At 38.2% G+C, this 14,699-nt stretch overlaps 3 protein-coding genes across 4 annotated transcripts; all 3 read left to right on the top strand.

Annotated features, from left to right (window-relative positions):
- Window positions 1-1,218: 1,218 nt before the first annotated feature.
- LOC132102833 (homeobox protein Hox-A11b-like) lies at window positions 1,219-4,979 on the top strand. Its single transcript, XM_059507509.1, has 2 exons — window positions 1,219-2,864; window positions 3,575-4,979. The coding sequence occupies exons 1-2, from the start codon at window positions 2,255-2,257 to the stop codon at window positions 3,805-3,807; spliced, it is 843 nt and encodes a 280-aa protein (XP_059363492.1). The 5' UTR covers window positions 1,219-2,254; the 3' UTR covers window positions 3,808-4,979.
- Window positions 4,980-6,748: 1,769 nt separating this feature from the next.
- LOC132102832 (homeobox protein Hox-A10b) lies at window positions 6,749-9,829 on the top strand. Of its 2 annotated transcripts, none has more exons than XM_059507508.1 (2): window positions 6,749-8,051; window positions 8,910-9,829. In XM_059507508.1, the coding sequence occupies exons 1-2, from the start codon at window positions 7,286-7,288 to the stop codon at window positions 9,182-9,184; spliced, it is 1,041 nt and encodes a 346-aa protein (XP_059363491.1). In that variant the 5' UTR covers window positions 6,749-7,285; the 3' UTR covers window positions 9,185-9,829. The 2 variants fall into 2 exon arrangements, with proteins under 2 accessions (XP_059363491.1, XP_059363489.1); XM_059507506.1 differs by having other exon boundaries at window positions 6,754-8,051; window positions 8,907-9,829.
- A 2,103-nt stretch (window positions 9,830-11,932) lies between these two features.
- LOC132102831 (homeobox protein Hox-A9b-like) lies at window positions 11,933-14,248 on the top strand. Its single transcript, XM_059507505.1, has 2 exons — window positions 11,933-12,581; window positions 13,381-14,248. The coding sequence occupies exons 1-2, from the start codon at window positions 12,050-12,052 to the stop codon at window positions 13,617-13,619; spliced, it is 771 nt and encodes a 256-aa protein (XP_059363488.1). The 5' UTR covers window positions 11,933-12,049; the 3' UTR covers window positions 13,620-14,248.
- The last annotated feature ends 451 nt before the right edge of the window (window positions 14,249-14,699 follow it).

The following is a 14,699-nucleotide window of genomic DNA, read 5'->3' as shown; positions in this document are numbered from 1 at the left end:
CAGAGCTTTTCAAAGTGGATTGAAAAAAGCCTCTAACACAGAACAAATTTCATTTGTTCTTAGTAATCTGTATGAAGTGATGACAAATTGGCTTGGACCGTACCAATTACTGCTTCTCAAGAAAGAACTGCTAACTTTATCCAGTGCGAAAAGTGATCCGTCATTTGCCCAATTCATTCCCTAATGAGTCGACAAAAATGCGAAAGACAAGGCCAAAATTTCGTGCAATATTTCAGGGACTCGTGGAAATTCTTGAAGCTCATCCCGGACGCTTTCTGGGCTATTTGTAAACTTACAAAGTGGTGACCCTCACCCTTCCCCGGACTTGAGATCTTGTTCTCAAACTCTTAAACATGCCAAAACTAAATGTAAAGTTTAATTTGTTTCTTTTTTGTAGAGTATGTTAGCCAGCCGTGTCAGTGTCGATACAATGAGCGACATCTTCTATTATTCCACTGTAATAATATAAATAATACTGTAGTTACTGACCGAAACATGCATGATAAACTTCTATTATGCTAATAGTTCTATTAAACTATTCTATTATATATATATATATATATATATATATATATTTAGATTTAGATATATATTTAGATGTGCTAAAAGCATCGCTCTCACCCGATACAACGCATGGGGCCGTTGTCTCCCTTTAATATACTGTTACCCGTGACTTCAGGTCTCATTGAAGTTCACGAATTCCAAGTAGGTGGCGTCTCATGATCACTCTCCGACGGCCATGGCTTGTCTGAGCTGACAATGGCTAGAGGAAGATACCAAGAACACCATAAAACCACGTCTGACCTAGACTGGTTTTAGTTTTCATTGCCTCCCAGCGCATTAAAAGACCCAATATTGACAATGTTGATAAAATAAATTTAAACCAATCTCCCAAACACGTTTTGGTTGTTGAACACGCATGCAGACGTTAATTGGGACGATTTTACTGAATATTCCCTTTTGTGCGATCTTCTATTTTCTTTCTTCATAAATGTTAGCATTTGGGACTGTTCTGCCATTGTTCATGGTTTAATCCAAAGGAATTCTGCGGGGGGGGGGGGGGGGGGGGGCACAGTCCAAGTTAAAACTTTATGGGCCTCAACTGTTTTCAACACACTCTAGTGCCCAACCCGGGCAAATTCTGCCTTTGTCTTGCCTAACTACACACATTAAAAGATTGTTGGCAGGCGAAAAAAAAGTTTCAGCAATTTCGCACATGAGAATGTAAATTTAACCTAATGGGAACTATATTTTTTATGAACACTGTATGTGAGAAGAAGAAAAAACAACCATGTTTGACGCAAATGGTGCCCCAAAACAAGAGAGACTTGTTGAAAGTCATGAAAAAGTGTACTATATTTACATTCGTATTTAATTACATTAGTTTGTAGTCATATTAACATTAGAACAATACTAAAACTACCCTATATTTACGCAGTTATAATATAGCTCATTTCTAAGAGCCTTTTGTAAGATTCATAATTTTGCGCTTTAACATTTATTTGACTACACTTCAAACTGTAGATTTCTGTTTTATTTTAACAGACAGGCAAACAAGGTTTTGAAACAAAACTGAGTAAAAGTGTACTATATCCCGATGCCAACCTGTCGAAGGGTATTCCACGTTTAACTGATATATGAAGCCAAAAATGAATTCTAATTCAATAGCATTACTACGTTCGAGAGTTTATTAGCCTACATGCAAATATCAATTAACAAAGAGCATCACTTACGAAATCAAATATACATCACTGCGAAAGACCTCTTATGTTTCTTCGTGGCAGCTTAATTTTTTAAGACTGTAGACAAACGCGAGAAAAAGGATAGAAAGTTACAGCGACATGAGATGTCTGAGACTTAATAGAACAAATCCATAAACATCAGAAGCCCTGTTAATGTTACTAAAAGGCGCGTTGGCTGTTAAGCGCGCGGATGGGGTTCTCCAGCAATCCAAATAGTTAACATAACCAACTGTGGTCCACTACAAGCACACATTCATCAATGAAAAGTATCGCTCACTCCTCGACTTGAACATTTGCACATGTTGGCATACAATATTCTAAAGAGGTATATGTCAATTTCAGCCCTCGGTCACATGACTGGCGCGCTCTGGAATGGATGGAGATGGATCTCCACGTCAGCTCACGTCTCAAAATTTCTGCTCTGCTCAGTGCTTCAAAGCCACTGAAGCTGAAGCACTTCTGTACTACGATGCGAGGCAGTACTATGGTTGTGGCGTGCCCAACCAAGTGTCATGATGGATTTTGATGAGCGGGTACCCGTTGGGTCTAACATGTATTTGCCCGGCTGTACTTATTACGTGTCTGGAACGGAATTTTCCAGCATTCCTCCTTTTCTGCCCCAGACCCCGTCTTCGTGCCCCATGACATACTCATACTCCACGTCCAGTTTGCCACAAGTTCAGAGCGTTAGAGAGGTATCTTTCAGGGACTATGCCATTGACGCGTCCAGCAAGTGGCACTCCAGGGGCAATCTGCCACACTGCTACTCGACCGAGGACATGGTGCACAGGGACTGCCTATCCAATCCCGGAACTCTGGGGGACATGCTATCGAAAAACAACTCGGTTCTTTACCACCCCAACACGAGCCACACGTCCAATATGTATGGCAGGAACGGAGTGCTTCCCCAAGCTTTTGATCAGTTTTTCGAGACCGCCTACGGGAACGCAGAAAACCAGCCGAGCGAGCCCCCGGTGGACCGAGCGACTAGCAAAGCGCCTCCGCCCGCGGGAAGAGGAAGCGACAGCTGTCGGGGAGCAGATGAGACGGAGCGCTGTGAAGAGACGAGCAGCCCGGAGCCATCTTTCGGTAACAATGAAGAGAAATTCAGCGGCAGCAGTAGTACGTATTAAAGCGGTTGTGTGAGAACGTTTCTGATGTAACGTGCTGTTGTTAAAGGTTTTATAAGCTGTTTTATATGCATATAAGGTTTATAGAGGGCCCTGTATATTTACCCTAGCAAAACTTTGTTATAAACGCAAGATCACGTGCTCGAAATTGAAATTGGCCGTGAATGATAGGCCATTTCCCTTTGAGTCTCCAAAAGAATGCATCTATTACAGTTTGGGCTTTTCTGTGAATGCAGAGTTATTTGAGACCCTTAGCTTATTTATCGCCTCTGAATGCATGTTGTAGCCTACAACAGGGAATTTAAAGAGCAGTAATAAATATCAACTCATACATCTTTTCAGTTTTTCTTATGAGCTACTTTTTTTTATTTTGTGGTGAATGAAAAGTTATGCATGATCCATTATAAGTTATTCATTATCAAACGACTCTGGACGATTGTGTGGTTGCAGAACTTGATATTTCATTCAAGGGTTAACTGTATAATATGTTATTAATGATTTAGCGTTTAATTAATTAACATTTTACAATAAATTAACATTTAGATAACAGAAACAGTTTATGCATAATTTTTGGAAACCCGTAAGCGGGTGTATTAAGTTGTCTCTGGTGTATTAATTTAATGAGATTCTTTATTATTTATATGCAATTATATACAGTTGAAAGGTCAAACATATTAAAAGTCTTTCATCTTTAAATTTCAGATGGACAGAAGACACGGAAAAAGAGGTGTCCTTACACAAAATATCAGATCAGAGAGCTGGAGAGAGAATTTTTCTTCAGTGTTTACATCAATAAGGAAAAAAGGCTACAGCTCTCCAGAATGCTCAACCTCACCGACCGTCAGGTCAAAATATGGTTTCAAAACAGAAGAATGAAAGAAAAGAAAATCAACAGGGACCGTTTGCAGTATTACACCACGAACCCTTTGCTTTAGACCGACTATTGCTGAGAAATCATTTAGGCGATATGGTTCATTTCAAGTCGGATGACCTTCATCCCTCTCAGAGACTTCTTCATCGTGTAAACATACATGTATATTCTCAGTAATCTCTACCGTTTGGAATTAAAACTATTGTTTTTATTATTATTATTATTATTACTTGTATTGTCATTTGTTATTATTATTTTTTCATTCTACTCAGTTAAGTGACTATTCAGTTTACAGGGATTTTATTGTTGTTATTACTATTATCTGACCAAGATCTGTACTTTTCGCATATGTCATATAGCAGTAAGTATAGGCTGTTCTTCAAATCTATTTTGATGGAAGAAAAATGTTGGGGAGGGCGAGATATAAATACTAGGGGAAAAGAAGATGGTTATTAGTCTGTTAAATACCGTTCCTTAATTGTGGTTTATGTTATTAGACTCTGTTTCATTGAATAACGCACATTTCTTGAATATAGCCTTATTGAGAACTTAATGCATCTTGCGCGCTATATTCTCTTGTACTTGAATTGTGTGGACTTAAATTGTACTATATTTGATATTAAGTGTATTTACTGCGCATTCACCAGGAAAATCGGGTCACTTAACAAATGAAGAAAACAAAATGAGAAATTCTTATTTATTTTTAACGGAGCATTTAACATTAAGGCAAAAGCAATAACAGCATGGACACTGCTTGAGTCATCTGAAACCCCGAACTTGGATTGTACTATTTTCTTTCCGATTTCTGTCTTTCTCCACCTTTACACGCGTGAAACTGTTGCAGGAGCTCATTCATGTTCATGATAATCTCTCATGTTTACAACATCTCCTCGGTGTTATATAAATCAGCCTTTTGAAATATATTGTGTTTTCTCTCCTTTTCCTGGAGCAGGATCAAATGTTTGATGGATCTTGCGTTATATTGCCTCCACGCTTTTCTTTGATTCGAGGATCAAGTGTTTGCTGTTATTAATGCCTGGTATCCGTTACGGAACTGCCCAAAACATGGCTGTGTGTGTCTCCATGAATCAACCGGCCTTTCAACAAATGGTTTTAATGTCGACCTTTAAGATAAGTCTTTATATTATATTGCTATTTTGAAATGGCATGTAACATCTATACAAAATTACTTAAGAAAAAAAATCTATTTTTTTCATGAACATGTAAAAAGAAAAAGACAATGAAATGTCTCTTGTTACTTCATATAATTTTACAGTTTCCCTGTATCAATATATCGATGATCCAGAGGATCAGAAATTGATATGGCTTATGCCACTCAGAAATCTTATAAAAAAAAGCTCGACCATAAGATAATGACGGCTGTTTTACGTGTTGACCCTGACGGTTTGCGCATCCTTTGAGGCTCGATGGAATTTCGCCCTAATTACTGCACTTCCCCCCGTTGCTGCAGCAACTTGGTCATAAAACCCGTCTTAGTCTGGAGCATTTGTAGAATTGGACTGAGGTGCCATAAACCGTCTGAGAACCAAGGTTATTAACTGTGACTAAGAGCTAGAAAACAACTGCTGGAACCATTGAAAGCTTGTGTCCACGGACCTTTCCGCCATCATTTGTCTCAGCGTCCCATCATGGCACCACGAATGGATTGCTCACTACTTCGCTCTTTCGACGATACATTTCTTTTCCACTGGGTGACGCACTTTAGATCAATGTCATTGCCGGATAGGCTATCTAAAATCCATGCAGCAACATGTTTACTTTGTGTACGAGCAAAAGACAACGTCTTCGTGAACTACACAAGGCACTGTTCCAGGTAAATAGCCAAGTTACCATTCAGAAATTTTAGTCAGCGTTGCATTTATTTATTGTATTTTTACATGATAGCTACAAATTAACGCTCAAAACGTAGCCTGCAAGAAACTTTGTTTGATAAAAACCTCTTTATGTAAAAAGTAGTACCATTTGTAACAGCCTCAGAGCATTAGTTTGTTCCTAACAAATTGACCATATATATCGCTAAATTGTAGGAAAATGGACGACAACGTGTTTGATTCCTTATGGCTCAGCCAATAAGTTACAGTTTTACAGTTATACATTTTTGTATTATTCTAAGTCTTCTGCTAATTGTTGTGATGTGTTAAATGAAAAATCAAATGATAAAATGAATGGTCTTTATTGGCTAATTAAAATGCATTTACTTTTAAAACAATAGCTAGGCCTGACCGTCTTATGCCCTTTTGATTTCTTAATGCAGAAAGTACAAATCAAATGTAAAACAATTATACAAATTTATCTGTCAAGATAAATTTGAGATTACCCGTCTTATCATTAGTAAAAGCTTCCACTAGACAGTGTGAATCAAAACATTAAGAAAATTAGGTTACGGCTACTTTGGTAGCCTTTTCTTTAGACCCGAGTCATCTGTGCTATTTGGTCGATATTTAAATTTGCATGCTAATGCACATATGCATTTGTTATTTTTATTATAAAAATTTTATTTCCAGCTATAGGACGATTAATCCTATACGGACAAAGAAACATTTGTGGATATATTCTGTGAAGAATTTTTAACAGCATAAAAACTGTTGGAAGGAAAGTTCAGAGATAGCGCAAATAAATGACCATTTACCACACCACACAGAGTGAAAAAAAATAATAATTGAAAAACCCCAAACCTGAGAGAGAAATTTGGAATTATATTTCATGTAATTTAATGCAAATCAAATGACAAATATAAACAACGGCGGTCTCGACATCACACTGATTTTGAGATAAACTAGGCCTATTATATCTCCTGAAGGCCAAAGGTAGGCATACATTTAAATCATTAAATCATTTAAATGTTATGGGATCATGGTTGGATTTATCTCTATATTTAAATAATAGTTTTTTTCCCCCTTTTTTATTATTAACCCGTAACTGAACACTAATTATAAAGCGTATACAGGCCTATATGCAACTTTAAGTTTATCACGTTTATTCTACAAAACGGAAATCAATTTCCACTCCATAATGTGTTTCTGAAAAGCAGACTCCTCGTTTTGAACTTGAGTAAATAAGTTATTTAGACCCACCGCGTGCATGAAAACCAGAAGATCAGTCTGTAACTCTCTGTTTATGTGCTTAAAGGGCTGTTGGGGCAATACCAGTGTATCATAAAGGTTTACTATTTTAGCGCTTGATCTCCTTTTCGATACCTTGTTGCTTTTTGGGTTTTATAGGCTACGTGGCTCACAAGGCTTCGCGGTATTATGTCAGTATTAACAAAGTCAGTGGTCGTTAACATAATGCTGTTCCCGTTCAATTCTGGTTTTATTCGTTTATATTTTCAGAAATGACTGATCGGGTTTATGTAGATTTGACTTTAAAAAAATGTAGCAGCTTGAAAAAGATATGGGACACAAGGGTTACGTGCACACAGGGGGAGGAGTCACCGGTGCTCGTTGCAATTTAATTGGCTCTTAGCTCATATTGAGTTGTATAGTTATCAGTAATCATATTCAGCATGTTTTGCACAAGAAATGTCATCCAGAAAGGGCAATCTTCTTCCACCGTCAAAGTATACCACAAAGATGTCATGCTCCGATAGTCCATCTGGAAATTCGTTTCTGGTAGACCCCCTGATCCACGGAAGGGCCGAGGGAAGTGGACACTACTACCAAAACAGCGCAGTCTACTTGCAGCCGACCTCCGAGTATTCTTATGGACTGTCTAACTGTGGCTATTTCTCTGGACTCAAACGGAACGAGAGCAATTCGCAAAATGTAGCCCCTACGTGTGGGCCATATCAAGGCATGGAAACATGGCTGGAGACGTCGAGGTCCTGTCGCATCGAACAGCCTAACAACCAAATTACCCCACGGTCGTTCTCGCCCACCATAAAAGAGGAAAACTCTTACTGCTTATACGAGTCTGAGAAGTGTCCGAAAGACACTATTACAGAGGACATATCTTACTCCCGGCTGACACCAAATTCATGTCCATCTAGCAACAATAACGGCTGTGTTCCGGTACCTGGCTACTTCCGTCTATCTCAGACATGCACCACATCTAAAGGTTTTCCAGAAAACCAGTCTGTATCGACTCACGCTGCTGCTCAACGCTCTACCCGACTTGACAGCTCTCTTTCAGCCACAGGAGCAGAAGCGAGCAGGGAAGAGAGCGGCGAGCCTCCCACATGCGCACCATGTGCCCCGGCAAGAAACAAGGAGCTAAGGGGGTCCACTGGCACCGCTTCATCCCCTGAACCACCGGACAGTCCGGAGAAGGCGGCCACTGCTACTAAAGGTTAGTTTTGTTGTTGCCCAGTCCAAAGGATCCGGATGTCCTTTTGGGCGCGTAAAAACATTAACGCCCTTGCGCGCGCGATAAATATATGGAACTGTTTTTCAGATTTTTATTTAACTGCAAGTGGCATTTATATAATATTTCGGATTAATTTAATAAATTCCTAATAAGGCTTTAGCTCGGCCAGATTTGGCAACACAAATGTGTGCGAGAATCTTCTATTTTTATTTTGTTAAATACATTTTTGAAGAGGTCTATCACGTCCCGTTGTCTGTAGTCGTCTCTGCAATCCTTTACACACATCCCAGCATTCCTTAATGCCAAATGCAATGTGCACTGGCCATTTTTTCGTTTTTAAAGCTCACATTTTAATAATAGCAAAAACACTTTTTAAAACTATTTTTCATTATTCTGTTTATGAACACTTGAGATTGCAAACACATGGTTTCGTTTATAAAATCATCATTGTCTTGCATAGAGAGTGTTAAGTTGCAATTACTATAAACTAAAAAATGTATTGTACTCTTCTTACAAAAAAACGACAGATAAAGCATCATTTTAACAAATGAAATAATCAGATAATAGATAAAAAATGAATGAATTATTAGCAACTCAATTCATAACTATTAATAATGTATACACGCTATAGTATCAAAAGAGTCATATTTTAAATTAAGCGCTTATGTGAGAATGTATTACTAATGTTGAACAGCAAGGGGGATTATTGTATGGATATTACACGTTTTTGATATTACATTCAGTAGGCGTATATGGTCATTTCATCCTATTGTAAAGTGTTGGGAAACGGGGGCTTGCAGTTGGATATTTTGGACTAATATTGTCTCAAATTTCCAGCAGGAGATTCCAAAAGTGACAATACAGCTAACTGGCTGACGGCGAAGAGTGGTCGTAAGAAGCGTTGTCCCTACACTAAACACCAGACTCTAGAGCTGGAGAAAGAGTTCCTCTTCAACATGTACTTGACACGAGAGCGTCGCCTCGAGATCAGCCGCAGCGTTCACCTCACGGACAGACAGGTCAAAATCTGGTTTCAGAACCGACGGATGAAGCTGAAGAAGATGAGTCGAGAAAACCGAATCCGAGAGTTGTCGGCCAACTTCAGTTTTTCATGAAGCCTCCTCACTTTATAGATCTCTGGCGCCCTCCTCCATCAGCTGCAGTGGAAGCCCATTTACAACAACCCGTCTCCGTAGGTGTGTGTCTGTGTGCACTGCGCATAGATGACTTGTGCAAGATACTATTGATAACTTATTGTGTGTCGTATACTGTTGACGTTTTTATCTGCTTATGTATAATTTTATTTGACAGACCAGTCGTCATAACATGTCATGGTTATTTATAAACTGTCAAGAGTACTGCACTCTTCAACTGCAAAATATAAGAATGCTAAAGGTGTTCATTGTACATAGCATTCAGACTATATTGTACATTTACTGTATATAATGCGGTATTTGCATGTTGTAATAACAACTATTATGAAACCGTTTTTAAATAAGAACAATGCGTTTCTTCCTACGACTTTGTTATGTATTTGCTGTTCTAGGCATAAGTGGAAAAGTCCGGTTCTTAAAATGCAGAAACTTATAAACTTGACGGGACTTCCTGCATTATTTTAACAGCAATCAAAGGTAACATGTTTTTGGACACAGAGGCCAAAGAGATGGACTCGGATGTAAATTCATTATTACATGGAAGAAAATAAATAAAGGCATGTACGTAAAAGTTATATTACTTTTAAATACAATTAGTACAAAACACTCCTGTTTTTCTGAGCTTTCTTTATAAAGGGGATTTTGGAGAAACGATGACGGTATCTTTGCTGATGACATGATTAACATAATTCTCAAAACAGCCAGTACTGTCTATTATTTAATTAATTATTAATACACCCATTCCTATTACAAATCTATTCCTGTCAGCGTTCGGGTTCTGTTTCTAATTTATTTCTAATTTTCTAAATTACTTGTTTGCTTCAGCAGAAAAATATATATATAAAAATACGACGTTGCCTTCTTACCTTCACAAGCAAGAAACCAAGACAAATGCTAAGTGATTTAGGTAGTTTCATGTTGTTGGGCTCTATTCTACATCCCCACAACACGAAACTGTCTTAATTGCATTCAGCACAAATCAGCACAACAGCAAGACAAACATGTTGCGGCGAATTCTGAGAAGCGTTTACAAAAGTAGCTACATTTTATCTCGGAAAAAAAGACCTGCAATTCTCAGCAACATACACAGGCTATTTTAACGACAGAATTTTAAATGCACGAACTGCACTAGTGATGTGAATTATTTAGAGTTGAATATAAAGTAAATGCAGGAGTGCAGGTGTAGATAGCAAGGCCTCGGTTACGATCAATGCACTTTGGCCAAAGCCGCGCGCGCAACTGAGACTGAGAGCACGCCCACGTTGCCGGATGCGTCTGCTGGGCCGGAGGAAGAAACACAAAGGCTTTATTGGCCATATTCAGGCCAGACAGCCAAGTTACAACCCGAGGAAAAACAGAGTAATAGCCCCTGTTATAAACAAAGTCTGTTGAAGAGCCCAGAGATCCCCTCTTCCGAGGACAAGATCAGAGCAATGCTCACTGACCAGAGGGAGAGAAAGCTGTGTTTTCATGGCGAAGACTAAATAATATCAGATTTAAATTTATAATTTATCTTCTATTGAACTGCATATACTTATACTTAATGTTACAAATAGGATGCTGATTTCCATGCTATTGCAACATGCTATTGATGTTCTGCAAATATACAAAATTATTTTCAAATACATATTATTAATTATGAATCATACAGTCACTATTTTATTGAAAGTGTATAGGACATTGCCAAAACAAGCCTTTTGTTTTGTCTTGTATTAGCTTATTCAAGAATACTAGAACAATAAAATATCATAACATTGATTGGGACATATTCCAATAGAAATCATGTTTTTAATATATATATATATACATATATATATTTTTTTTTGTAGTGTTCAATTAGAACAATCTACAATTGTATTCATTCTTTTTCAGTGTTTGAAGTTTACGGTTTAATTTGAACTGTTTTAAGATTTTGTTTCGATGCGTAGATTAATTTTAATCATAAAACAAACTGTCTATTTTGTACAAGTATCAGATAGAGTCCAGTAAAGATTTTGGATTTTTTTTTTCAGTTCGTTTTGTTCACAGTTTAGTTCACGTTCAGATGTATTTGGACTTGTCTGCTTTTGGTGAGGAGCAGACTGAAGGTTTGAGCGCGTTGTTACTGAATGACTGGTCACTTAGCAGGTCATATCTCAACCATCCAGTGGCACTTATTGCCATATAAAGTATACATATGGCTCACGTAAAGATCCTTTTTATGTCTGAACTATTTTATGTCCTCTTGTGATCAACTAGTCCGCGCGGAATAGGCTACGTGTATTCTTCATAAATGTGTTATTAGGGGGTACAAAATTTATGAAAAATAAACTTTCTGTCCAAAGAGGGACAGTTGAATTGAACTGCAGGTATTTAGAGGCCTATACAATGACACGAAAACGTATTTACACGTTTGGGGTTTTATTTTCTCATTGCAAACGATAGACCCACTCTATTAAAAACTGGATATGGGAATTCTACAATAACGCTTCTCACATAACCATTTTTGTTACGCTTGGTTATTAGAAGCTGCAGCTTAACAACATGAATAAAATTAAATCCACCTTCATAAAAGCATACGGCTATACCATTAAAAATATGACTTGTAAAATGGAGGCCATTTAACCGTGTGCACTGGTTAGGCTTCCCCTTTATCTCCCACGTCCTCTCCCACAGTCACGTGTCTCGCACATCCAATCCGATCTCTGCAGTGATTCAATTTATCAGAGGTCTGTAGTTCACAGCGGAGTCAAGTAGTTAGTTACTTGATTTCAGCGGATTCTGCTTTTGTGTCAGTTTCATTGTGGGTGTATCCGTTCAGCAGGGCTCTCTTTGCTTGTTTTTGTTATGTCGACATTGGGGACACTGAGTTACTACGCTGAATCACACATTCCCCGCGAGAATGACGATCATTTGGCGCCGAGGTTCTCATCTGGCCCCGTGGTCCAGGAGCAGGCTCGGGAACTGACGCTACTTGAATATGGCGAACAGGAGCAGTACACTTTCCAAGCCAAATCATCAATTTTTGGTGCGTCATGGAGTCCCATGCCCATGCAGCCCCAAGGCACATCTATCGCATACCACCCATACATCCATCACCCATGCTCAACAGGAGAAACCGATGGAGCATCCGTGCGTTCCTCCTGGGCGTTAGAACCGCTGCCTGCCCTGTCCTTCACGGGATTATCCACAGATACACACCATGATATAAAACTTGAACCACTGCTTGGGAATGGTGAGTGCACCACGCATACATTACTTGTGGCCGAGACTGACAACAGTACGACTCAAGCAGAGAGGAAGCTACTGGACGATGCGCTTTCTAACGGACCTCAGAATGAGAAAGCTCCAACAGAAAGGAAGGCGGATCTAGACCCAAGTAAGTGCAACTATTTTTCTATCAGAATGTATGAGAATATGTAGGACAGACTGATTTGACCTTTAACAGATGAATTCAATAGGCGTCGTTTGTATACAAACTATATATAGCTACATATAATATAATCTTTTTTGAGAGACGTCAACACTGCATGTTTATTGTAGTTAAACATTCCTATATTGTACAGTATTTTCAGTAGGTTATAAGGAAGCTATAAAGGTCTTCTATAGGCCTTTCTTTCTTCTTTCGTTCTGGGGGTGGCAATAATCTAGTGTATTTGCATTTGACAGCATACATGCAAGTTTCATTGGAATGTGTCCAGTAATTAAAAATGCCACATAGCCCATTTGCAGCATAATTACTTATTATAGACTATAGACTGCATGTCATGTAACAAATAACAAGGCTTCTCTAAAGCCTGAAGACTACACATTAAATTTGATTAAAAGTTATGGTAAAGACCGGATATTAAAATATAAATTGTTGCCATTAAACATATAATCTGGATTTTTTTAGCATATCTTCAAGCCCTTGTTTAGGCTATCCCTCATTCAAGGATGCAAAAATGGAGAGTATAGAATGTAAATTATAGCTTGCACATAACATTTTCGATCATATAAAATCTACCCGCAGCCCAGATGCATGCAATCCGTGATTATGCTTTCCAATTTCAGGATATCAAGATTGTCTCATAGCCTATATTAGACTCTTCTTTCTTCTCGCGCGCTGATCATAAAATGGCCGCAGTATTTTTCAAGAGGCAACATGACTAGCTTTCTCTCTCCGACCCTTCTTGCAGATAACCCTGTGTCCAACTGGCTGCATGCGAAGTCCACTAGGAAAAAGCGCTGTCCATACACTAAGCATCAGACTCTTGAGCTGGAGAAAGAATTTCTGTTTAATATGTACCTCTCACGCGACCGTAGATATGAAGTGGCAAGACTTCTAAATCTCACCGAGAGACAAGTCAAAATTTGGTTCCAAAACCGTAGGATGAAGATGAAGAAATGCAATAAAGATCGTCCAAAAGGCATTTAAAAAGTGGAAAACTATAAACGCACTGTGCAGTGGATGAAGTCATTTGGCTCGTGCGAAAGTGTTTGTGAATTAGCCTTTTTCTTCTTGCACAACCACGGTAGATCGATATTGATAGAATTAATTTTGTAATGTACATTGCACAAACAAGGGTATGCTTGAATATATCATTCTGTCCGTGTATACAGCTTGTATGGTGATAGTTCTCTTATTTGGTTTCCTTGTAGGTCTAGCATTTCGATTTCTGTGCATTTTAAATGTTAACATTTTGTTAGTCTGTTTGTTTAAGTTTTTAAAGCACCAGTTCATGATTTCAGGGAAATGCTTTCTGCTATGTGAAATGCTGATGATATGAATGAATTTCAGATTTTTTTTTTAATTCAAAAATGACTTTTAGAGTAATGTATCAATGTTTAATGTGACTACCTGTATTTGAACTACCTATGTATTAAGATTAATTTATGCTGTGTTGTTTGTCATTGAAATATTTCAGTGAATTTTGTAACATTTTACGGGCTTGTAATGTTATATGTGAACACATAAATTGCATATGCCAATACCTCAAATGTTAGCGAGTCGTTTTCAAATTAAATTCCACTTATGTACAAGAAATAAATTTCTGATAAATAGTACATTTCGTTAAGACTCTCTATACCAATAGTCTTGGCAAAGATTTTTCTTTTTTCCAAGGTATCATGGGTTACACTCTAATGAAGTGCAAAACTGCGAAATTGCGAAGTTGTCACTAATAATTGCAGTCCTGTATTTCTGTGCTATACAGCACATAAAGTTGCAGAATCACGAAAGGCTCAACATAAATAAATGGCTCCTGAACGAGACTGACAATAACGACTACAATCCCATGGTTTCTCTACTATACAACGAGAAATATTTAATCGCCCTCCAAACAGTTTTACACTTCTCATGTTCTCGCGCTCATTCTGCCGTTATTTTGCGTCCCACTGTTTAGTGTCCTGTTAACGGCCCGGATGCCGGTCTTCCGAATAAATAAAGCTTAGTTTGATGCTCGTAGACAGGCCTGCACATTCTATTTGTGCCTTGCCCCTGCAAGCGAGATTAGCA

This window comes from Carassius carassius, chromosome 24 (assembly GCF_963082965.1).
Source record: "Carassius carassius chromosome 24, fCarCar2.1, whole genome shotgun sequence".
NCBI classification, from domain to species: domain Eukaryota; kingdom Metazoa; phylum Chordata; class Actinopteri; order Cypriniformes; family Cyprinidae; genus Carassius; species Carassius carassius.
Note: the sequence above shows the minus strand (reverse complement) of the source record. Positions and strands in the feature narration are given on the sequence as shown.

Bases quoted from the DNA above. Each gene is read 5' to 3' on its own strand.
- LOC132102833 (XM_059507509.1), top strand. From the start codon at position 2,255: ATGATGGATTTTGATGAGCGGGTACCCGTTGGGTCTAACATGTATTTG. The intron at 2,865-3,574 runs GTACGTATTAAA...TTTAAATTTCAG, and splicing joins GAAATTCAGCGGCAGCAGTA to ATGGACAGAAGACACGGAAA.
- LOC132102832 (XM_059507506.1), top strand. From the start codon at position 7,286: ATGTCATCCAGAAAGGGCAATCTTCTTCCACCGTCAAAGTATACCACA. The intron at 8,052-8,906 runs GTTAGTTTTGTT...TCAAATTTCCAG, and splicing joins GGCGGCCACTGCTACTAAAG to CAGGAGATTCCAAAAGTGAC.
- LOC132102831 (XM_059507505.1), top strand. From the start codon at position 12,050: ATGTCGACATTGGGGACACTGAGTTACTACGCTGAATCACACATTCCC. The intron at 12,582-13,380 runs GTAAGTGCAACT...CCCTTCTTGCAG, and splicing joins GAAGGCGGATCTAGACCCAA to ATAACCCTGTGTCCAACTGG.